Below are 25,175 nucleotides of genomic sequence, written 5' to 3' on the forward strand. Positions count from 1 at the left end.
ACTCTCTAGGACAGAACTGCTCTAATACCAAGTTTGTCATGACCCAAACTGCAGGGCCGCGATGGGCACCCGGTGTCTTACTCAACCGAGTACTATCGTAACATATCTTTCTTATCATACCATCATGGGTAAGTGGACCAGAAAGACTATCATGAGATAACCAAAATAAAACATAAGGGAATACTCGACATAGGACGATCCAACATGATATACAAACTTATACTTGTGACATAAGGGCCTAAGGGATCGTAATGATTATTTGTACACTCAATACATAGGCCGACAAGGCCATACAATCATCCATATACATAACATATGTCTACAAGCCTCTAAGAGTACATAAATATCATAAAGGTCGGGATAGGGTGAAATCATCAACGTATACCAGCTTATCAGGTAGTGGTGCGTATATAACGCAGTAACCTTTCCCCATACCCCATATAAAAATAATATACGCGTATATAGTGCCATCTGGTCATGGGTCAATGTACATATATAAATGAATGCAATGCATAAGAAGTAAGTCAATAAGATCTCTTGGAATGTCATAAGATCAATATGCCTTCGGTTAATATCACGACATAAACTTTATTAACTTAAGTATTTTCTAAGACCAATGAACAGATGATATATTAATAGGACATATGGGGAATCAAGAACATATGTGTTTACCGTGAAAATGGTAACAACAATTAAATTTGTAAATGGGATTCTAAAAATACGTGATCTATTCCCGAGGTAGTTGCTAGAGCAATTGATGCTAATAATATGAAGTTTAATGATGGAACGCAAGCTAAAACGAGATAGTAATCGAAACGAAGGTCCTGCTACCCGGGTGTAGGTCTAATTTATGAGGGACCTCGGGGTCGATGACAGGGTCAAGTTCGAGCTATTGGGGATAATCGGGAATGGGATAACAACTAAGTATATAATCAAACAAGGCTTTTACGGCCAATACTGAGCTATATAATAAAGAGCAAGTAAGAGAACAATAGATATAAGGTGGCCTCGAGCCAGTGAGAACAAACAAGTTAGAAAGAAAAGAGAAAGAGAGAAAGAGATATTATTGCATTCGTGGAGAAAATGGAGCAACATCAGCCCCTTACAAGGTAGTGTGAGTCCCCTTTATATAGGAGGGGAACTCGACTGCAAGTACGTGGGCATTAATTACACAGTATGGATATGGGATGGCTTGACGTGATGCCTCAGCAGGGGCTCTGGATAGGCCAGCCTTGTCAGACTTAACCATGTGCCTCGAGAACTTCCCCTCTATCCTGGTTTTGATCTCTGTCTTCTCTGAGTCGGGCCTCGACGAGCCCCGAGGTCGGAAACTCGATCGTGGCTTCCTGTCTTCGGGGTCTTGAAGCATTCTTGCGAAATGACTCGACAGTGAGAAATCAAGTCCTCTGATTTTGCCGCGTACATATAGTCTCTATGTTTCCCAGAGCAAAATGATGGGAAATGATTTTAACACTTGACTCCTCGAGCTCCTTACGGTGATGTCATACCGATGATACAACTCCTGGCACGAGCTTTATGGCAATCGGGGCATCCATGGGCTTGTGTATTTTAGACTTCATTCAGCGCACTCCCGATTTTCTCTCTCCAAGGTAAAGGTACCGCTGTCCATTCGGTTTTTCAAGGAAGTATTAACTGCGTTCGTCGGTCAATCTTTCAAAGCCTTGATGACCGTGTCGTAACCTCCTATAAATGGGGGTGTTTTGGTGTTGTTTTTCCTATCCTAGAGCCTTCGTTGGCTTGCTTGTCTATGCCTTCCTATCATCTTCTTTTACCCTTGAACATCATGCTTGCGGCCCATGGCCTCAGGCCGTTTGGCGGAGCTCCCTTAGATCGTGTTGTAGCCCTTTGCCGGGACTTCCCTTTGCCGAGCATAATCATGCTGTCCCGTTACTGCTGTGGTCGTTGATATAATGGTTTTTGCTGCTGCTATTGGCCCGAGATGATGACGAATGGGGAGACGGTTTCCCCCTTATGTAGACAGTCATTCGGACTATGCACCACTGCTCACTCTCCTGCCCAGGCCTGGTGTGGCACTTCATCCCTTGGGTTCTTTCTTTCCCAAGGGATAAAGTGGCACTACCGGTTGTTGAGGCTGAGGCCCGCTGAATCTTCAACCTTTGGCTTCGGCGGGCCATGTATCTTTTCTTTGCCTCCTCTGCATCCCCTCCTTTTCCTCTTCTTCATCTTCTCCGATGGGAATCCCTTGGGGGATTGAGTTGGGAACCTAGAGGAGGTGGCGGTCGAAGGAATCGCCCTCGAGGATGCATGCTTAAGGGGGCGATGCTCGAGGACGCTAATACCGGAGATGGATATTCGAGGGTGGACTAAGCCCTCGGGTTTCATCACATGTACATCCTCTCGTTCCTCCGCTTTAGGTGTAGACCTTTGTAGGCTTTTGTAATTGTATGTAATGACCCCTCGAGGGTTGTTTGTACACGGATTTTTATAAATATGAATATACTCTATTGACTTCTGCTTTCGATCTTTGCCTTATTTCTGTATGTTCTCATGCCCTTCGAGGCCTTTTGCATGTCTTCTTTTATTATTGACCGCTGATATCTAACTTGGGCATGAACGTTTTTTTCGATCCTCTGCCGATCGCCATGGCTTTCTTCCAAACCCATCATCGTACCTCAGATTAATCCTAAATTGATCTGATAGGCTCGGGCTGTCGGGCCCTCCGAGTTGTATGGAGATAATACACCAAATTTTGGGGTCTTCGAGGATGTTATCCTGAATGAAGGTCAGCTTTGGGTACCTGGGGGTCCCTTTTGATCTTGATGCAGATAACCTTCTTAAAACGTATAGGATAGACTTATGCTAAGGAGTTGCCTGTACTCAGGCGCTGCCTCGGACCTTTATGGAGCTTTCATGATCGGAACTTCCTATTCTTATTCCTCTTTTTAAAAAAGGGAACCATGAGATTAGGTACTGCCTCACGTCAAGTGATGGTGTTGAAAGCTTCCCGAAGTCCGACTTCTTTGTGACAGGGATCCTTGAGGTAGAATGCTGCCTCGAGATTGGAGATAATACGTACGATTCCTTAAGTCCTTACTTCTCGTCGAAGGATGCTTTCTAGATCAGGTATCACTCCGTCGATCTGTATCGAGGCTGTTGGCTTCCCGGGGGTTACTCCGGGTAGGCTAGTTGTCGCTGCTTCTCACATAGATATGGGTCGGCTTCGGCTTCTTCACAAGACCTCACTATTTTTAGATAGCTGCCCTTCCGCTTCGGCATAGGGTTCTTCATTTCTTTAGGCGCAAAAAAGTGTTGGCGCACGCCCTTGCTCTGATCTGTTAGTTTTACCATAATCATGGCAAACACTTCGGGGCCGACGTGGCAAGGAGTGGGGAGTGCTGCTCCTGGCACTCAGGAACCGCGGGAGTTCGCTCTAAAAATGGTGTCTTTGATAAGAGGGGAACATCTGGAGATGGTGAGGGGATATTATGGATGGAGAGAGGGGATAGCGCTGCAAGTGCTTTCCCCGGATGAGAGTATTACGGACTCTACTGATGGGTTCTTGAGTTCTTGAGCGTATACTTATATCCTTTCGCATTTGGTCCCCTTGATAGGGTCGTGCTTGATTTTTGCTTGAAGTATCAAGTTACTTTGGCACAGATACATCCGTCGTTTTGAAGAGTGGTGTTGATGATGAGGTTCTTTACGGAGAAGGTTGGGCTTGAATTCATGCTTAACCACCTCGTCAGGCTATACCGGCCCTTTCATCACCAAGGCCTGCTAACCCTAAGGTGCCGTTCGTCCACGCCCTTTGTAGTTGATGATGAAGAGGACGGGGATCGAGAGTGGGCCAGTTGATTTATCCGGGTCAGGACGGTTGACATTATCCCTGTGGAGCTTTTGCCATTTCCCGAAGGGTGGAATTACGCACGTGAGCGGAGAGTCTTGTGCTTTTTCAGATTTAGCCTATAGCAAAAATCAGTTGAGTAATAATGTTTTCTCCCTTGTTGCAGCAACTTCATGGACGCCGGTCGAAGTCCTTGATCTGCCCGGATGGGTTCGGAGGCTGGTGACCCATTCGACCTGCGATGAGCGTCGATGGCGAGCTGTATTATGTGCTAGATGGGGAGTGAAATACTAAGGTATGTTCGTAGGCTGCCTTTGCCTTGGCCTTCGTATATTTGAGGTAACATTTCCTTCCTTTCTTTTCTACTGGCTTTGCCGTTCGCATGTATCGGATGATTCTTCGGGATGGCGCATTGCTCTTCCGAAGGGGAGAAAGAGGCATCGGCCTCCGATCCGAGGGACGAAGGTGATAAACAATTTGGCACCCGTAGTGTGGAAGAACTTTTAGTGGTGCTGAACAGGACCGTGTCTCCGAGGGGAGGGAATCGTCCGAGTCTGTTGTTCCCGGAGTATCTAATTCCCGGGTGGCAGTTCCTCCGAGTGAATATGCTTTGTCCAAGGCCGGTTCTTCTGGGGCCGAAGAGGCATTATCAACAGGAGTGTGTTCTGACTTCGAGGAAGTCCGTCGGCTTTACTTCGTGGTGAGTTTGGGCACAGTTTTCCTGTATTCCGTGTCCTTCTCCCTCTATTGAGCTTTGCTTGTGTAGGCCTGTGATAGGCTTATGTCTGAGCTGCTCCGTCAAGGGGCTAAGCTTTAGAAAATTCTGGACGAGGGCGAGTTCCTTAGGCTCCTTAGCGAGAAGAAGGAGGTTGAGTTGCTGCATTAGCGATATGAGGCATACCGGAGCTCGAATTACGAGAGCTATTTGATGGGGCAGGTAACTTTTTGCAGCTTATGCTTTGCTCCTTTTGGCCCGTAAGGTTAACCCCCTCTTTGTTATATTAGCTATAGAGAAAGATGGAGGCTTTGGAGTACCTCAAGGGTGATATCGACCGTGTCAGAACTGCTTGTGGTGAGCTAAGGGCTCAGGAGCAAGCTCAGGCTTTATAGGAGACAGGTGCTTCAGCCAAGGTCCCTGCCTTCGAAGCCCAACTCCACTTGGCTCGTGACAATTCTAAAGTTAAAGCGGATATGATCGCTAAACTTGAATCCGATCTCTCGAAGATCAGGGCTGAGAAAATTAATGCCCCGGCTAAAGCGACACTAAGCCAAACCAAGTCTGATCAGGAGATGGCGATTCGTATGAAGGACGCTGCTGATGCTCAAGCCGAGCTGAACCGAGCCCTCGACCAGGAGAAGAGGATCGAGGAATATGTTCGTTGCAGATCCCGAAGAGAGGTACTCGAGGAGATCGGTGCAAGGGGCTTTCTTATCTCGGAGGAATTGGCTCGAGCAAGGGCGGACGAGCGTGACACACGGTCACTTCTTGCTGACGACATGAAGAGCGAATTCTCAAGCTGTAGCCTTGTAGATTCCGCCTTTTCTTGCTTTGTATCAGATATTTGTAGAGCATGTTTATAGATGGCGCCTTTTTTGCGTACATAAGATAAGAGGAGACTTGAAGCTTTATTTCTTCTGCATCTCTTTCTGTATTGCTTTTGACCAGGCGGGCTGGTTTCGGAGTTTAGGGGGATCCTCGCAGGTCCGGAACTTATCGGGCAGGCTTGGAAGCTTTTAAGTGCGATTCTTGACGAGAGTAGGCCTCGAGGCCTCTGTTTTTTCCCAGCTATTTAGGCTCAGTCTCTGAGTCAGGCCTTGACTCGAGCTTGCATACCTTTAAATCTTCTATGCCCGTGTGGGCAAGTAGTAATTGCTCTTATTTTTTGCCCTTGGGCATTTGTCGTTTCGACTATTTTGGGTCCAATCTCCGAGTCGCATTGCGATTCCAGCTTCAATCGGCCCTCAAGTTCTTTCCTGCTTGCATGGGCGGACAATGGTGGACTTCATTTCTTGCCCTAAGGCGTTTTGTTGTTTAAACTATTTCGGGTCCAGTCTCTGTGTCGCATTGCGATTCGAGCTTTAATTGACCCTTAAGTTCTTTCGTGCCTGTATGGGCAGACAATGGTGGCCTTTTGTGTTTCGGGTCGAAGTGACCTTACAGGCGCGTGGCTCGGAAGTTCACTCGGCCGGCGACAATGGCATTTATGCCGTGCCCTTAGGATTATTGTAGTTTAACTATTTTGGGTCCAGTCTCCGAGTCACGTCGCGACTCGAGCTTTAATTGACCCTTAAATATTTTTGATTTTTAGACCAGCGATAGTACCTCTTATGCTATTTTGGTCGTTGAGACCTTTTGATATGTGGCCCGGAGGCTTGCATAGTTAACTATTTTGGATCCGATCTTCAAATCGGGTTACGATTCGAGCTCATTTTAATCCTCTAGTTGTCAATTTTCAAGCTGGCGATAATGGCTCTTACGCTGTTTTCAATCGTAGGGACCTTTTAGTGTGCGGCCCGTAGGCTCGCTTAGCTGGAGACAATGGCTCTTACGCTGTTTTGCCCGTGGGCTATTTGTAGTCTTATTTGTCACTCGTTAAGGTCTTTTGAAATAGTTTTGCCTGACCCATCGTCGGTTCTGGAGAACCTCGACTTCAAGTCGTTATCGGCGATGTTTGAGCACCTCGGAAGGTTTTTAGCTCCTAGGTCGAGTAGATCGACGCCTTGTGATTTGGAGCTGACATGGTCGATGCTCGTTTTTGCCTGTTGAGGGAAGCCTGTTTTAACCGGTTCTTTCCGAAGTATATTCAAAGTAGTGGCCTGCGACTTTTGTTTAGCGACGGTCGGGCATCCCCGAGTCGTGTTAGTTTGGCTGTATCAGCCGTTTTGACCATAGTCAATGTGTTTGGCCGGAGCCATTTTTTATCCCAAGTGATATCTTAGGTGTCTACACCGAGGGTATGCCCTTTCAGGACTCTTACAAATGCGACGTATTGCCTGAACTTCGGGATTTTCATGCTTATTAAGGTCTTACAGTTTGCCATGCCTGTTGAGGTCTTACAGTTTGTCATGCCTGTTGAGGTCTTACAGTTTGTCATGCTTGTTGAGGTCTTACAGTTTTTGTTGTAATATAGAATAGATCTGGATATGTCGAGTCTGCCCGCTAGGGGTCTTATAGTTTCGGGTTTTCTAGCGCATGACGATAAATGACAGTCTCTGAGTCATCAAATTTTTTTAAGCTTGAGGACCGCTTTTCGTGAGCTCGAAGTTGCCTTGTAAGGGCTTTATGAGCCCGGAGTTCCGACCCTAGAGTCGTGCGGGTGTTGAATTGCTGATGCTAAGTCTCCGAGTATCTCGGGACGCATTTGGTGGAGAGGCCTTCGCCGTGAGCTTGTTAAAATTCCCCTTTCTGGAGTATGAGATGCCGAAAGATATTCTTTATTGCTTGGTAAAACATACATTGTTTCATTGTTGTGAGCTCAGCCTGTGCGGGTATGGCTCCTCGGACCATTCGATCTGGTACATAATTCCCTATTGAGAATTAGTCTACCGCTTCTCGGTCCTCCCGAGGGGATGGTGCCTTTAGGAGAAGATCATCACGCATCATCGGACTATAGAAGAAGGCCTGCGACCTTATCGGATCCTCCTCTAGGGGTACGTTGCTCTGCTAATAATCTTGCTGACGAGGCCCTCTTCGGGGCGGAAGTCCGATTTAGGGGAAAGAGCATGGGGGACCCCTTTTCTTTTTTTTAAACGCCTAGGGATCTTCGGGTAGAGTTAGAACTTCCGAATGTCCTGGCCAGTTGTCTGCATACATGTTAGTGAAAAAATAACAAGGGAGTAAAGCAGTTCTTCCTCACCGCGGGATGCGTAGGTGACATTGTAAGATTTGGTATGTTCCTACCCTTTCGAGGCTTGAGTCCCGATACATCCCTCCGCTATGTTTTATCAGGCTTGGACGAAGATGTGGTTTGCTTACCCTTTGATCCTTCCGAGGGTAGGGGCATTGATGCCGACGACGTGCCATGTGGTAAAGAATTTCCTCTCGTCGCGTATTGCTTTCTATCGACTTATTTAAGTTCTGCCCTTTGCGAGGGGTTTCATTCTTTTGGCGAAATGGGGCCGACGCTGTCCCCGGGTGGTGTGCCGGGGATCGTCTAAACAAGACGTCTGTGCTTTGCGCCTCCTCTGATGGTACGGAGCTCGACATCCTGGCCCGAGATCATATGAGATCATATGGGTTGAATCAAGAGAATGGTCTTTGTGGCGATTGTCATTTGGAATTTGCCAAGGATTCGGGATGCGGGAGCGGTTTGGTCTGTTAGTCCGGACCGCCCCATTGACTTTGGTCCAACATCATTGTTGTATGTGTTCAAACCATCTGAATTCATGAACACATATTTTATTTGAAATAGATCAAATGAGGGAGAGGGTTACCAATGCGTCAGTGTGATGCCGAGGCGGAGTCCCGGTGTTTTTTTCCCTGGATGTAAGGGTGTCCTCCAGAATATTTCCCTGGGCCCGTTTTTCCCTCACGGCGAACATTTTCACTTTCCATTTTATGAGTCCTCGGAGGGTGTCACTGCTCCTTCACTGTCGTGGTAATACGTCGTGGCTTGTTCGCTTCATATTTCCCGGTTGCCTTCCTCCCTTGGGGATAAACTCGAGCCTGACCTCTCGATGGTACTCGGTGGTGATTTTTACTGAGTAGCACGCCTATCGTCCTTTTGAGCTGGTGGCCATTTTTGATCTCGTGGTCTCGCGCGCCCTGCGGTTCCCGCGCCGGGTTGTGGTTCTTTTGAAGGGGTCTTGGTCGAATAGGCCTAAGTTGTTTAGTGACCCTGGTTTTGCTTATGGTGATCACGATGTTTGGTATAGCAATATTGAAATCGTACTCCGCTGGGCGGGGTCCCTCTGCCGGTTGTGCCTCGTCCAATCTGGTTCTACTGAAGGTTCCTCGAGGATGTTGCCCTCGAGCTATTTCCCTACCGTTGCGAGGTAGGTTGCATCTTGTGGCGTTCCTCCTATCTGTGGTGCATGGATGGTACCTCCATCTATTTGGCATTAGTTTCTTTTCCGGGAGCCTGCTTGGGTATACCGAGCCCGTAGAGGTTCCTGGACGGTTGTCCACGACCTTGATTCATGGCCGGTGCCGGGTACGTGCATCCGACCAGATCTCGGCTGGGTATTTGAGCAAGCTTCGTTTGAAATGACCCGGAGTCGTCGGGCATGCTTCGTTTAAATTTCGGGCAAGGGCCTGTGTTGCCCAGTCATCCGAAGCCGAGAGCGATCTCATTCGTCCTATCACGGAATGAGGTGCGACTTCCTGTGGTGTTTCATTCTTTCTTTGTTCGGCCTCAGATGTGTCAGGCTCTTCTGTTACTGCTTCGATGGCATCGGCGTGTGCTTCTGTGGAGGAATATGCTAGTATGGTAAGCGAGTTTGTGAGGTCAGGCGCTAGGCTGCAGCGCCACATCATGGTTTCTTTTGAGAGTGTTTCCTCGAGTTTCTTCAACAAGATGGGCTCGAACTCATCATCTTGAAGGTCGCTGTCTTTTTCCGTGCACGTGTAAGCGGTGGTGCGTTCGTCTGGATACGAGGTCTTGTCACACCTAGGGAGCTATGGTGTTCCGGATTTCTGTGAAGCAGGTTCCAGGACCGCTTCCTCGGGGGACAACTATTGCATGAACATCCACGAACCTGACACAATCCTTTTGGAGAGATCCCCGAGCATCTTCATTATGGCGGGGTCTGTTATCGATCCGTTGTTGCCCGATATTTCGGGTACTTGTTCGTCGTAGGGAGCTGTTTTCGGCGCTACTATGCTGGGAGTCTTCGGATGGCTCTGCAGCTGAGCGATAGCCAACTGCTGTGCCTGTAACATTTCAAAAATATCGTGTAGACTAACTTCCCATATTTCTCGAACCGGGGTTTGTTGGGCTTTCTGTCGGTCACTGTGTTATATGCTCCTATCGGTGTGAGGGGTTTCGTCGACCTGCTGTGCATCCTGTGAATTCCTGTTCGCTAGAATCGGCCCCGGCATGTTATCGGGATTCTGTAGTGGTCTTTCGGCGGCCGGCATAGTCACGCCATTTTCCCCATGATTTTCGAGGTTGTCGTTCTCGACTCCGTTTATCGAGCCTGACATTTTGAACTAAAATCAAAGGATCTTTGGACAAGAAAAAGTGTGAAAGATAACGTGCGTTTGTGCAATGAAATCAGCAAGAAAATAATCACTATTATTTTTAGTCCCACGGTGGGCGCCAAACTGTTTACCGTGAAAATGGTAACAACAATTAAATTTGTAAATGGGATTCTAAAAATATGTGATCTATTTTCGAGCTAGTTGCTAGAGTAGTTGATGCTAATAATATGAAGTTTAATGATGGAATGCAAGCTAAAACGAGATAGTAATCGAACCGAAGGGCCTGCTGCCCGGGTGTAGGTCTGGTCGATGGGGACCTCGGGGTCAATGACAGGGTCGAGTTCGAGCTATCGGGGATAATCGGGAATGGGATAACAACTAAGTATATAATCAAACAAGGATTTTTACTGCCAATACTGAGCTATATAATGAAGAGCAAGTAAGAGAACGATAGATATAAGGTGGCCTCGGGCCAGTGAGAACAAACAAGTTAGAAAGAAAAGAGAAAGAGAAAGAGAGAGAGATATTATTGCATTCGTGGAGAAAATGTAGCAACATTAGCCCCTTACAAGGTAGTGTGAGTCCCCTTTATATAAGAGGGGAACTCGGCTGCAAGTACATGGGCATTAATTACAAAGTATTGAAATGGGATGGCTTGACGCGATGCCTCAGCAGGGGCTCTGGATAGGCCAGCCCTATCATACTTAGCCGTGTGCCTCGAGAACTTCCCCCTCTGTAATGGCTTTGATCTCCGTCTTCTCTGAGTCGGGCCTCGACGAGCCCCGTGGTCGGGAACTCGGCCGTGGCTTCCTGTCCTCGGGGTCTGGAAGCATTCTTGCGAAATGACTCGACATCGAGAAATCAAGTCCTCTGATTTCACCACGTACAATAGGCAACCCTAGCACTTCTAATAATAGAGTCATTTGTGAAAGTTCCACGTTTGCTCATTTCGTTGTATCATATGGATCATGCTAAAATAAAAGAAGGGATAGCTTTAACATACCTTAACTTAATTGAGTCCTTAATACCTTCCAAGTAATTCTTCAAACAACTCAACTCAATCTACCATAGCATAAGGAGATTCAAAATCAGTGTTGAGTAAAGGCTAAGTCCGCAACTTAAACTAGTATCTCGTTTATGTAAATTTGGGCAGCATCTACCCTATAACAAGGGCCTCCTCCAATACCATATACCAACAACAACAACCATAGCAATTCAATAAGAACAACATCAACAATAGGGTACAAAATATTTCATTAACAAGTCATCAACATATCACTACGAGCAGCAAGGTCGAATTGAATCCCTTTAGCACCCTTCAACCCCATTATCAATCATTTTTGAACTTAATAATATATCTAGTATATAAAAAATACCTTTTAAAGGATTTCCAACCTTGTACTCAATTTCAAAGTAACCCGAAATAGCCTAACACAAGATAATATCATTGTGGACAACTTCCAAGTGCTTTATAGCCATTTCTTTTCTAGTTACCAATTTCCTCAACTAGATTGACATGTAAACTAACATAATCATACTAACAATATCATAGCCAACTCATTTTCCATAATTTCCAGCCACATAAAGTCCATAAGAGCAACTTTCAAATCAATCCATCAAGAACAACAACATCTCAAGCTAATCCAAGTATTATCTTATAGTTTATCATCCTAACAACTTAACCAATATACAAGTAAGCTTAAGCATAATTAGTAGGTTGTTATACTCACCTTACCCAATAGTAAAAACTTTGAAATTTTAGCCAAACACAGCCCATAATTATCCTCAACGACAACACAACCTCAAAGAGGTGTTGTTTTTTAATAGAACTAAGTTTTGATATTGAAATATGGTGTAATCACTTTGGAATCACTTCAAATCCTTATGGTATCTATTTAGGAGGGTTAGGAGGAGTGTAGATATGAGGTTGGGTCAAAAAATGAGAAATAAAGGTCGTCCAAATCATTTTTAAAGTGAAGTAGGTCGACCACTGCCTAAGTGCGTCCCATTGGGAGCTGCTTGCGCAGTCTCGCAAAAACGCGAATTTCTCTATACTCTGATGTCGTATTGATGAAGGTTTAATGCGTTAGAAACTAGATTTGTAGATATTCAATTTGATATGTGGATCATCCTGTAATTCCAAGTATATTAGAAGAAAAGCTCTGCTACATTTGACCTAATTTTCAGCACATTATGAATGTAACTTGTGATGACCTTTGCCAACTTTTGTTCCACAACTCGCTTGACTTCAAAACATAACACACGACTATCATACGACTAAAATAACTCATAAAATAACCTTCTTATCATGTTAAGAACCCTAGTCTCACCCCAAAGTGTATGTTATAACATTCCAAACTTATCGACTTTCGACGAAACTTAGTTTTCGTTTAGCTTCTAAGCTTTCCAACCCTCTTGGTACTTGTTATTTGTGATCTTAAAGATTTGTAACCTCCAAGGTAACATGATTAACTTACTTTATGTACTTTCAAAAATGATCTCATTTCTGAGCTTACATCAATTGCCTTACAAAGTACTCTTACGTACGACAACATGGGGTATAACATACATGAGCCTGGTATAGGCAGTCTGTGTTCCGGCTGCACCATCCACTTCACAGACCAAAAAAGGCACCCACACTCATGCCGCACGTACCCCAGAGTAGCTATCTTAGGGACTCCATACACCGGGTGTATTGCCAGTTCAGCAGATTCTGTCGCTAGGGCCGAGGTTGGTCTTCACATGAGTGATGAGGAGTAGAAGAGGCTGGAGCGGTTTGGGAGGCTTAAGCCTCCAAAGTTTAGTGGAGCAAAGTCGGAGGAGACTCATGATTTTTTAGACCAGTGTTAGCGGATTCTTCGCCCAGCTGGTATTTTGAACACTTGTAGGGATTTATTTCCTACATTTCAGCTGACAGGGGAAACTTACCGATGATGGTAGGCATATGAGTTGAGCAGGCCAGCCGATGCAGTGCCACTTATATGGCATGAGTTCTCAGTTCTTTTCCTAGAGAAGTTTGTCCCACAGACTTGCATAAAGGAGTTGTGTAGGCAGTTTGAGCAGCTATGCTAGGAGGGTATGACCGTGACCTAGTATGAGATGAGGTTTGCAGAGTTGGCTCATAATGCAGCATGGTTGGTTCCCACTGAGATGGAGAAGATTAGAAGGTTCATTAATGGCCTTAGTTATGGATTATGCTTAATTATAGCTCGGGAGGTTGCGGCGGGTGCGAGGTTTGATGAGGTGGTCGATATTGCTAGACATTTAGAGCTAGTTCATAGGTAGGAGCATGAGGAGCAGAAGGCCAAGAGGCCTCGTAGTTCAGGTGGTTTCAATAGTGTCTCATCTGAAGGCCAGTCCTACTATCAGAGGTCATTCTTCTAGACTTGTTAGGAAGCTCGCCATGTTCCTCATGGTTCTTCAGTTAGCCACAATTCTTAGTGCATGCCCAGCTTAGTCATCATTCAGTGCATTGCCGACACAGAGTTCTTACCCTACTTCATCTGCTCAGGGTTCCATGGGCAACTATTCAGATCATCTTGGTTAGCAACTCCATCATAAGAGGGGTTGTTTTGAGTGTGAGGACTTGAGTCATCTCAAGAGGGATTGACCAAGACTATTAGGCAAGGTTTCACAGCAAAGTTCTCATCTTATTACTCCAGCAGTAGAAGCTACACACCCGCACAACCAGCTCAGGGTGGGTCCCAACCTGCTCAAGGCCGCCCTAGAGGGGGAGGTCGATCAGGTGGTGGTCAGGCCTATTGCTACACATTTCCAGCCAGGCCATAAGCAGTTGCTTCTGATGCCGTGATCACAGGTATCGTTCCAGTATGCCACAGAGATGTTTCGGTATTATTTGACCTGGGTTCCACTTATTCATATGTATCATCATACTTTGCACATTATTTGGATATGCCCTGTGATTCTTTGGTTATGCTTGTTCATGTATCTACACCATTGGGTGATTCTATTATTGTCGACCGTGTGTATATGTCCTATGTGGTGACTATCGGGGGATTAGAGACGAGAGTTGATCTCTTACTGCTTAGCATGATAGATTTCGACGTGATTTTAAGCATGGATTGGTTGTCACCATGTCACGCTATTCTGGATTGTCCTAAGTGATGTTGAAGATGCCGGGATTGCCTAGGGTTGAGTGGATAGGTTCTCTAGACTATGTTCCAAGTAGAGTGATTTCATATTTTAAGTCCCAAAGGATGGTAGGGAAGGATGTCTGGTATAGTTGTCTATTGTAAGGAATGTTGGTGCTAATGCTCTTATCGTTGAGTTAGTTCCGTTAGTAGGATACTTTGCAGATGTGTTTCCTGCAGACTTGTCAGGCATGCCACCCGATAGGGACATTGATTTTGATATTGTTCTGGTGTCGGGCACTCAACCTATATTTATTACTCCATATTGGCACCAGCAGAGTTAAATAATTAAAGGAGCAACTTCAGGAGTTACTTGATAAGAATTCATTAGGCCTAGTGTATCACCTTGGGGTGCACCGGTCCTATTTGTGAAGAAGAAGGATGGTAATATGCACATGTGCATTAATTAAATGCAGTTGAACAAAGTTACCATTAAGAACAAGTATCATTTACCATGCATTGATGAATTATTTGACCAACTTCAAGGAGCTAGAGTGTTTTCAAAGATTGATTTGAGTTCAAGGTATCATCAGTTGAAGATTTCGCATTCTGATATTCTGAAGACGGTATTCAGGACCCGCTATGGTCACTACGAGTTTCTTGTGATGTCATTTGGGATGACCAATGCCCCAACAACCTTTATGTATTTAATGAATAGTGTATTCCAGCCATATCTTGATTCTTCTATTGTAGTATTCATTGATGATATATTCATGTACTCAAGCAGCCAGCAGGAGCATGAGCAATATCTGAGGATTGTACTCCAAACCTTGAGGGAGAAGAAGCTATATGCTAATTTCTCCAAGTGTGAGTTTTGGCTTGACTCGGTGGCATTCTTGGGCCACGTGGTGTCTAATGAGGGGATCAAGGTAGATCCGAAGAAGATTGAGGTAGTTTAGAGTTGGCATAGACCGTTTTCAGCTACAGTGTTTTGGATCTTCTTGGGTTTGGCGGGTTATTATCATTGTTTTGTAGAGGGTTTCTCATCCATTGATGCACATTTGACTAGGTTGACCCGGAAGGGTGCCCCATTCAGGTGGTTTGATGAGTGTAAGGAGAGCTTTCAAAAGCTCAAGACTACCTTAACCACAACTCCAGTTCTAGTTTTGCCTTCAGCGTCGGGTTCATATATAATTTACTGTGATGCTTATCGGATTGGTATTGAGTGTGTCTTGATGCAGGAGGGTAGGGTGATTGCTTATGCTTCGCACCAGTTGAAGCCCCATGAGAAGAACTACCCCGTTCATAATTTGGAGTTGGAAGCCATTGTTCACGCATTGAAGATTTGGAGGCATTATCTCTATGTCGTGTCTTGTGAGTTATTCACAAATCATCAGAGTCTACAACACTTGTTTAAGCAGTAGAATCTAACTTTGAGGCAGTGGAGGTGGTTGGAGCTGTTAAAAGATTATGATATCACCATTTTGTATCATCCTAGGAAGGCCAATGTAGTGGTCGATGCCTTGAGTAGAAAGGCTGAGAGTATGGGTAGGCTTGCGAAAATTCTAGTTGGTGAGAGACCATTGGCATTGAATGTTCAGGCCTTCGCCAATTAGTTCATGAGGCTAGATTTTTTGGAGCCCAACCGGGTTCTTGCTTGCATGGTTTCTCGGTCTTCTTTATATGAGCGCATTAGAGAGCGTCAGTATAACGATCCCCATTTGCTTGTCCTTAAGAACACAATGAAGCACGGTGATTCCAAGGAGGTTTTTATTGTAGATGACTGGGTGTTGAAGATGTAGGGTCGGATTTGTGTGTTTAATGTGGATGGGCTACATGAGTTGATTCTTGAGGAGGCCCATAATTTGCGGTATCCCATTCATTCGGGTGCCGCTAAGATGTATCAGGATTTGAGGCAGCACTATTAGTAGAGGAGAATGAAGAAAGATATAGTAGAGTTTGTGGCTCGATGCTTGAACTGTTAGCAGGTAAAGTACGAGCATTAGAGGCTGAGCGGTTTGCTTCAAAGACTTGAGATTCCTGAGTGGAAGTGGCAGCGGGTTACCATGTATTTTGTTGTTGGTCTCCCACAGACTTTGAATAAATTTGACGCAGTGTGGGTTATTATAGATAGACTGACCAAGTCTGCCTACTTCATTCTGGTTGTGACTACCTACTCTTCTGAGCGGCTGGTTCAGATCTATATCTATGAGATTGTTCAGATTCATGGTGTACTGGTGTCCATTATTTCTGATCGAGGCACATGGTTTACATTGCAGTTTTTGACAGCAGTGCAGCGAGAGTTGGGTATGCGGGTTAAGTTGAGTACATCATTCCACCCCTAGGCGGACGGACAGGTCAAGTGCACCATTCAAATCTTAGAGGATATGCTACGCGATTGTGTTATGGATTACAGGGGTTTATGGAATAAGTTCTTACCATTTATGGAATCAGTTCTTACCGCTTGTAAAGTTTTCCTACAATAACAACTACCAATCGAGTATTCAGATGGCTCCTTATGAGGTCTTATGTGGGAGGCGATGTCGTTCTCTAGTTGGTTGGTTTGAGCCGGGAGAGGCTAGGTTGTTGAGAGCTGATTTGATTTGAGATGCCTTGGAGAAAGTCAAGTTGATTCAGGATGGCCTTCGTACATTGCAATCTAGGCAGAAAAGCTATGATGATAGGAAGGTTCGTGGTGTTTCATACATGGTAGGTGAGAAGGTTTCTCTTAGAGTTCTACCCATGAAGGGCATGATGAGGTTCAAGAAGAAGGGCAAGTTGAGCCCTCGGTATATTGGGCCTTTTGAGGTGCTTGAGAGGATTGGAGAGGTGGCTTACAAGCTTGCATTGCCACCTAGTCTATCGGGTATTCACCTAGTGTTTCATGTTTCTATGCCCCAGAACTGTTATGGTGATCCATCCTATGTGTTGGAATTCAACACAATACAACTAGAAGGGGACTTGACTTATGATATGGAGCCGGTGGCTATTTTGGATCGGCATGTTCGAAAGTTGAGATCAAAGAACATAGCTTCAGTGACAGTTCACTGGAGAAGCCAGCCAGTTGATGAGGCTACTTGGGAGACCGAGCAAAAGATGCGGAGAAGTTATCCACACCTATTTGAGACTCCAAGTATGATTTTAGACCCGTTCGAGGATGAATGTTTGTTTAAGAACGGAGAGAATGTGACGACCCAGCCGGTCGTTTTATGTATTGTAGCTCTGTTCCCCTATTTATTTCTTATTCTATGTTCATTCGTGGTTATGTGACTTGCCGGGGTGGTTGGTTTGGTTCCAAGGATAATTTGGAGTGAATTGAGACACTTAGTCCCAAGGTTGGAAGCTTAAGTTGAAAGAATTTATCGGAGTTTGACTTATTGTGTAAATAACTCCGGAATGGAGTTTTGATGGTTCTGATAGCTTCATATAGTGATTTTGAACTTAGGCATATGTCTGGATTTGGATTTGGAGGTCTGTAGGTTGATTTGGTGCATTTTGGCAAAAATTAGAAAGTTGAAGGTTTGGAAGGTTGAGAGGTTTGACCGAAACTTGACTTTGTTGATATTGGGTTTGGATTTTGATTCTGGGAGTTGGAATAGGTCTGTTGTGTCATTTATGACTTGAGTGCAAAATTTGAGGTCAATCGGAGTTGTTTGGGTATGATTCAGTATTAGTTTTAGAAGTTGGAAGTTCATTTGTTCATTAGGCTTGAATTGGGGTGCGATTCATGATTTTGATGTTGTTTGATGTAATTTGAGGCTTCGACTAAGTTCATGTTGTGTTTTAAGACTTGTTGGTATGATTGGTTGAGGTCCCGGGGGCCTCAGGTGTGTTACGGATGAGTTTCGAACCAATCTCTTCATGTTTAGATAGTTGATATGGTGTCTAGTGTATGCTTCTTCTCTTTTGCGAGGAAGGGAACGCGTTCGTGAAGCTTTGGAGGTCTTCGCGAATGCGAGAGGGTGGTTTCATTCACGTAGAAGAGAGGTCGGTTGAGGGGCATTGGAGCTTAAGCCTTCCCGTTCGCAATGGATGTCTCGCATTCGTGCAAGCATAGTCTACTTGGTTATCGCGTTTGCGACTAGGCCGTCGCATTCGCGAAGGGGAATTTTGTCTGAAGGCAAAGTTGTACTTCGCGAATGCGAGGCTTTTTCCGCATTCGTGAAGGGTAAGCACCTGGGCAGAATATTAAAAAGCCATTTCGAAGGTTAGAGTTATTATACCATATTTTGAGTTATAGAGCTCGATTTTGGGCAATTTTGGAGGAGATTTTCATGTATTGGATCGGGGTAAGTGCTTTGACTTGGATTTCTTTATTATTCACGATTTCATCTTAGTTTTTATCATTTATTTGGTGGATTAAAGAGAAGAAAAGGGAGATTTTAGTGAAACTTCCTAAAATGAAAAATGGGGATTTGAAGGTCGTTTTTAGGTTGGAATTGGGTAATTTTTGAATGGTTGGACTCGTAATTGAATAAGTGTTCGAAATTTTTGAATTTTATCGGGTTTCGAGGTGCGGGACTGAGTTTGACTTTTTAGGTTAACTTTTTGATTTTGGTTAAAGATCTTAGCTTTATCATGTGGAATCAATTCCTATGGCTTTTATTGATTATATTTAGTTGGTCTGGTTAGATTTGGATCGTTCGGAGGTGGATAAGCGCGGGAAGGGCTTGTTAGAGGAGTGATTTGGCTTGCTTGATGTAAGTATCTTATCTAAACTTGGTTGAGGTATTAGTTGCATGGATTATTTGTGATAGCTACGTGTTATGGGAGGTGCATATGTGTGGAGTTGAGTCCATATGCGTGCACCGGGGTATTATTTCCATGCTCAGGGTAGTTCTTAGGCTATGGCATGCCTTGAAATGATTGCTTAGCTTTAGGTTGAGATGTTTCTCCTATTTGTACCTCTTTGTGAGCTATTTGTACCATATTTGAGATTTTGTTGAGGTTATTCTTCCGATTGAACCAGATAAACTACTATTTCTTTATGAAAATTGTCTGTTCTAACTGTGATAGCGTACCTTGCATATGCCTACACTATAGCATGTTATTTATAATAGTCCAGGAGAATGAAACTTGATAATCATTAATCATGTACATGTATTCCCGCATATTTGCTTTCTCTGTGTTATGAGATGGACTGGTAGCCTGTGACCATGCCGGGTGGATTGTGATTATTAGAACGTGAGTTGTCCGTGTGGATCTAGTTATTAATAGTATTAGCAGGTGAGTAGTTTGTGCAGCACGTGAGTTGTCCGTGCAACACATGAGTTATCCTTGCAGAGTGTGGATATGGATCCATCCCCCTAGTGTTACCCTCTAATATTTCTTTCTTGATGGTGTACACCCGGATACTAAGGAAAACTGATCAGTGATTTGGTTCTGATATGGAAAGGTTGAGGAAATTTGGCCAGTGTCTGTTTAGATTTTTGCATTTCATCTTTATTTGCAATTTTTATGGTTAACTACCTAATTTAACTGCATAGTATCTCTAATGCGGAGTATTGACTGAGCAGAGTATTTGAGTAAAGATACACATACATACACAAATGTTTCTTCCTGTGTTTTATGACTTGATTTGATTATTGTTCTGTACTTGTTAAAATGATGAAACTATACAGGTTATAGCTGGTATCATTTATAGTTCTCGCTTCTTTTACCTCGCCGAGGTTAGTTACAATATTTATTGAGCACATTGGATTGGTTGTGCTCTTACTACACTCTGTACTTAATTGTGTAGGTCCAGGTGTGGCGACCAGTTATTAGCAGTAGACTTTTTTGTTGGACTGAGCTTCGAGAGGCGAGGTAGAGCTGCATTCTTGGCTGCAGTTTTGACTTGTCTTTTCTTATGTACTATTGTTTTAGTTCGGACAGTATGGCTATTTGGGTTACATATTTGTGTTCCAATGTAGAGCTCATGACTCCATATTTATTAGTTTCTAGGGCATTTATCTTGTATTAGCAGTATCTTGTCATATTGAGATTTTAGATTTATGCTATTTCTATAAAATTTTATTGTTTCTGATATTTATTGTTATATTTTGGGTTGCATTTTCGGTGTGTTAGGCACCATCATGACGGGTTGAGATTTTGGGTCGTGACAATTAGGTTCGGCAATATGTTTAGTTCAATTTGTCATATGATTGTTAGATTTGGACTGAATAGCAATCTTTCTGTAATGACCCGATCGGTCGTTCCGAGAGTTATGGCCCCGTTTCCCCCATTTCTACTTTAGTTTGTGTGGTTAAGCTCTTTTATGTTGTGATTGAGTTAATTGTCTTGGGTTCGAAATGATTGTAGAGATAAATAAGACACTTAGTCTCTTAAGTTGGCCTTTTAATTGAAAAAGTCAACCAGAAGTTGACTTGTGAGTGAACGACCCCGAAATTTGGATTTTATGATTCAGATAGCTTCGGGAGGTGATTTGGGACATAGGAGTGTGATCGAAATGTGTTTTGGAGGTCCGGAGAGCTCGTCATGTTGTTTGGTTGGTTCCTATGGAGATGAGGCCTTACGTATCAGCTTCGTATTCTCACGACTAGGGAGCGGGTGTTTGGTGCTACTTTTGAGGAGGTTGTTGACATTGCTCGCGAGATCGAGTCAGTTTGTCACTGGGAGTAAGATAAGAGGGAAGCCAAGAGGCCTCGGGGATCTGGTAGTTTTGGTGGTGCTCCTTTGAGAGGTCAGTTTCAACACGGCAGAGGCCGTCCATTCAAGCATGCTTAGTCAGTTCGCCTAGGTTATCGTGGGGCATCATTGGGTATTGGTTCTCACAGTTCTCATCAAGGTCAGTCATCACTCAATGCCCTTCCAGCCTAGAGTTCGTCTTGTGCTCCATAAGTTCAGGGCTCTTCTATGCCAGGTGCATCTGCTAGTCATTCCAGTGCTAGGGGTTCCCTGCAGTCCCCATCTCTAGCACCCGAGAGTTGCTATAAGTGTAGAGAGTTGGGTCATGTGTGGAGGTAGTGTCCTCATCGTCTTGGGGGTTCATCTCAGCAGAGGAGTCTGCCATTGGCTTCAGCACAAGTTACTTCACCACCACCCACCCACCCAGCTAGGGGTGGAGATCAGTAAGCTAGGGGTCGCCCTAGAGGGGGAGGTCAATCAGGTGGCGGTCAGGCCCGTTTATATGCACTCCCAGCTAGACCCGATGCTATTGCTTCAAATGCTGTGTTCACAGGTATTGTCTCAGTGTATCGCAGAGTGCCTCTGTATTATTTGATCCCGATTCCACTTATTCTTATGTGTCATCATACTTTGCTAGTTATTTGGATACGCCTTGTAAGTCTCTTGTTTCATTTGTTCATGTATCTACTCTGGTGGATGATACTATTGTTGTGGACCGTATGTACCGGTCATGTGCGGTGACTATTTGGGGTCTAGAGACCCGAGTGGACCTATTGTTGTTTTTTATGGTTGACTTTGATGTGATATTGGACATGGATTGGCTATCTCTATGTCGCGCTATTTTGGATTGTCATGCTAAGACACTGACTTTGGCTATGCTGGGTGTGCCACTGATTGATTGGCGAGGTTCGACTAATTATGTTTCCAGTAGGGTAATTTCATTCTTGAAGGCCCATCGTATGGTTGAGAAGGGTTGTCTTTATTACTTAGCCTTTGTGAGGGATGTCGGTGAAGAGACTCCTAGTATTGATTTTGTTCCTGTTGCAAGAGATTTTCCCGATGTGTTTCATGCAGACCTATCGGGCATGCCACCGGACAGGGATATTAATTTTGGTATTGATCTGGTGCCGGGCACGCAGCCCATTTCTACTCCACTGTATCGTATGGCACCAGCGGAGTTGAAGGAGTTAAAGGAGTAGCTTCAGGAACTCCTTGATAAGGGGTTCATTCGACCTAGTGTGTCGCCTTGGGGTGCGTTTGTTCTATTTATGAAGAAGAAGGATGGCACTATGAGGATATGCATTGATTATAGGGAGTTGAAGAAAGTTACAATTAAGAACAAGTATCCTTTGCCTCGCATTGATGATTTATTTGACCACCTTCAGGGAGCGAGGGTGTTCTCCAAGATTGATCTCCGTTCAGGTTATCACCAATTGAAGATTAGGGACTCGGATAATCTTAAGACGGCTTTTAGGACCCAATATGGTCATTATGAGTTCTTGGTGATGTCTTTTGGGCTGACCAATGCCCTAGTAGTGTTCATGCATTTGATGAATAGCGTGTTTCGGCCTTATCTCGACTCGTTTGTCATAGTTTTCATTGATGATATTCTTGTATACTCGCGTAGTTAGGAGGAGCATGCGGAGCATTTGAGAGTTGTGTTGTAGAGATTGAGGGAGGAGAAGCTTTATGCAAAGTTCTCCAAGTGTGAGTTTTGGCTCAATTCAATGACTTTCTTGGGGCATGTGGTGTCCAGTGAGGGTATTCAGGTTGATCCAAAGAAGATAGTGGCAGTTCAGAGTTGGCCCAGACCATCATCAGCTAGAGAGATCTGCAACTTTCTTGGTTTAGAGGGTTATTACCGCCGGTTTGTTCATGGATTTTCATCTATCGCATCGCCCTTGACCAAGTTGACTCAAAAGGGTGCTCCATTCAGGTGGTCGTATGAGTGTGAGAAGGGCTTTTAGAAGCTCAAGACTGCTGTCACGACCCAAACCGATGGGCCGTGATGGGCACCCGGTACCTTACTCAACCGAGTATCAACGTAACGTATCTTACTTATTACATCATCATATACACGTGACATACAGGCCTAATAGGCCAGTATAATCATTTATAAATTCAAACATAGGCTGACAAAGTCGTACAATCTTTCACGTACACGACGTATGTCTACAAGCCTCTAAGAGTACATAAATGTCATAAAGGTTGGGATAGAGTCCCGCCAGAACAAACAATACACGTCTAAATCATACTAACCAAACAAGCAACTCCGAAACAAATGGAGCGCACAAACATCTTCCGCTGAGCTGATAGACTTCTTGGAGGGCTCTCGACCTGTCTATTGTGACATGCGGGCATGAAATGCAGCATCCCCAGGCAAAAGGGACATCAGTACGGAAAATGTACCGAGTATGTAAGGCACATAAATAAGTACATAACATACACAGAAGAAATATAGAGTACTTGACTCAACCTGTAAATCTGAATAACTCTGTAAATCATGAAATACTTTTAACATCATGCATATGCGTATGAATGTCATGTCATGCATAGGTACATGTTTCATAACATCATCAGCCTCTGAGGGCATCCCATCATATCATATCGGCCACTGTGGGCAAAATCATCAATGTATAGCAGCTGATAAGGTGGTGGTGGGTATATAATGCCATAACGTTTCTCATATCCCATATACATATGTATACATACATATATACACGTATATAACTCCATCTAGTCATGGGTCAATGTACATGAATTCAATGCATGAAAACTACGTTAATAAAATCTTTCGGAATGTCATAAGACCATTTTGCCGTTGAGTAATATCATAAAGTAAACTCTTTTCGACTTTCGTATTTTTATGAGACCCATGAACAGATGATAAAATATTATGACACATGGAAATTAAAGGACATAGACATCTCTAATACTTCTATAAATAGAGTCATTTATGAAATTTGTGCATTTGCACGTTTCATTCGTATCGTATGGATCATGCCAAAATAAAGAAGGGATAGCCTTAACATACCTGAGCCGGTTCTATGGACAATCCTTCTAACACACGACAATTGAAACAAAACTCGTGACGGCAAGATCGAAGTAGAAAAAAATCCGTATGATATTCTTGAGAAAGATTGCACCGTACTGGTTTATAATTGCAAATTTCACGCTTTGTTGCGTTATAAAGCCTCAAACGACTTCCTGGTATTCAATCCATCTCTTTTCCAAGAATTTCCATGTTTCATTTGATAATGTGGGGAGGTTATATCTTTATAAAGTGAGTGGGCCCCACTTTTTGGATTACTTGGCCAAACAATTCTCTAAATCTTCCACCTAGATTTCAAGACTTGCGTAGTCATTATTAAGTCCTTTACTTGCTGCCACGTTTTTGCCTCTTAGGCTTATCCAATCCAAGATCTTAATTAGTCACTAATTATTAATTAACTAGTTAATTCCCCTATTAACCAATAATCAACCAATTACCCAATTATCCACATAATTAAGAATCATCTCAAATTACTTATAATACTACTCACTTTAAACATACCTTATACACCTTACTATCATGGCCATATGGTACCTTGTAAGGTGCTACTTCATAAATATCGGGTATTTTAGCTCGGGCCTTATTTTATCCCTAAATTGCCAAACTTCGACGGAGCTCATATTTTTCGAATTGCTTACCCTCTCACTATATCGAATTAACTTATCACTTGTTCGAAATAGCCTTATACTTATAATTCCAAAATAAATCTTATTCGCGAACTTACGTCGGTTAACTTACGATGAAACCTTAACGTACGAAAATGCGGAATGTAACATCTCATTTCCAAGATTATATCAATATACTTATGGCATACTTGCATGTACAAAAATATGGGGTGTAACATCATTCCCCCCTTTGGAACTTTCATCTTCGAATGTTGACTGATGTGCTTATCGTCCTCATATCCCATAGCTCTTGCGAATATTTTAATACTCTTCTTTCCATTTAAGCAACTGTTCTTTGAATAAATCCAAAGATCAGGGCATTCTCCCCTTTAGGCCTCTTTCTTGCACCATGGTCTGTGGTCGAAATTCTTCCAATCTCGTAACTCTTTCTATCTTCTGTCATGCAGCATGTACGACTTTTTCTTGTATGTGCGCCTATGTGACTCTTCTCTCCCCTTTCCTCCAACTTTTAGCCAATCTATAGGTCTCACTTTGCAAATATATACATAGCTTGATAAAATGTTCCTCTGGGCATTTGTAGGTATACTGAAGTTCTTCCCTCAGTATTTTGTCGAACTTATGAATATTGTTATACCTTATTTCATAGATCCATTTATCCATTCGTATGGACTTTAGTGCCATAACTCTTACTTTGTTTTATCATTACTAAGATCTGCTACCAAACTCCAGGTTACTCTCGGTACTTATCCTATATACATAAATCTAAGTCCTTTAATGCTTCTTCATTACTATTCATCCTAAGAATGATGGC

The 25,175-nt window shown here is 43.7% G+C and overlaps 1 protein-coding gene across 1 annotated transcript; it reads left to right on the forward strand.

Moving 5' to 3' along the window:
• The first annotated feature begins 14,529 nt into the window (after positions 1–14,529).
• Positions 14,530–18,744, forward strand: LOC138875189 (uncharacterized). Its single transcript, XM_070154013.1, has 6 exons — positions 14,530–15,009; positions 15,301–15,433; positions 16,175–16,366; positions 16,476–16,582; positions 16,697–17,192; positions 18,692–18,744. The coding sequence occupies exons 1-6, from the start codon at positions 14,530–14,532 to the stop codon at positions 18,742–18,744; spliced, it is 1,461 nt and encodes a 486-aa protein (XP_070010114.1).
• Positions 18,745–25,175: the final 6,431 nt, after the last annotated feature.

This window comes from Nicotiana sylvestris, chromosome 8 (genome assembly GCF_000393655.2).
Source record: "Nicotiana sylvestris chromosome 8, ASM39365v2, whole genome shotgun sequence".
NCBI classification, from domain to species: domain Eukaryota; kingdom Viridiplantae; phylum Streptophyta; class Magnoliopsida; order Solanales; family Solanaceae; genus Nicotiana; species Nicotiana sylvestris.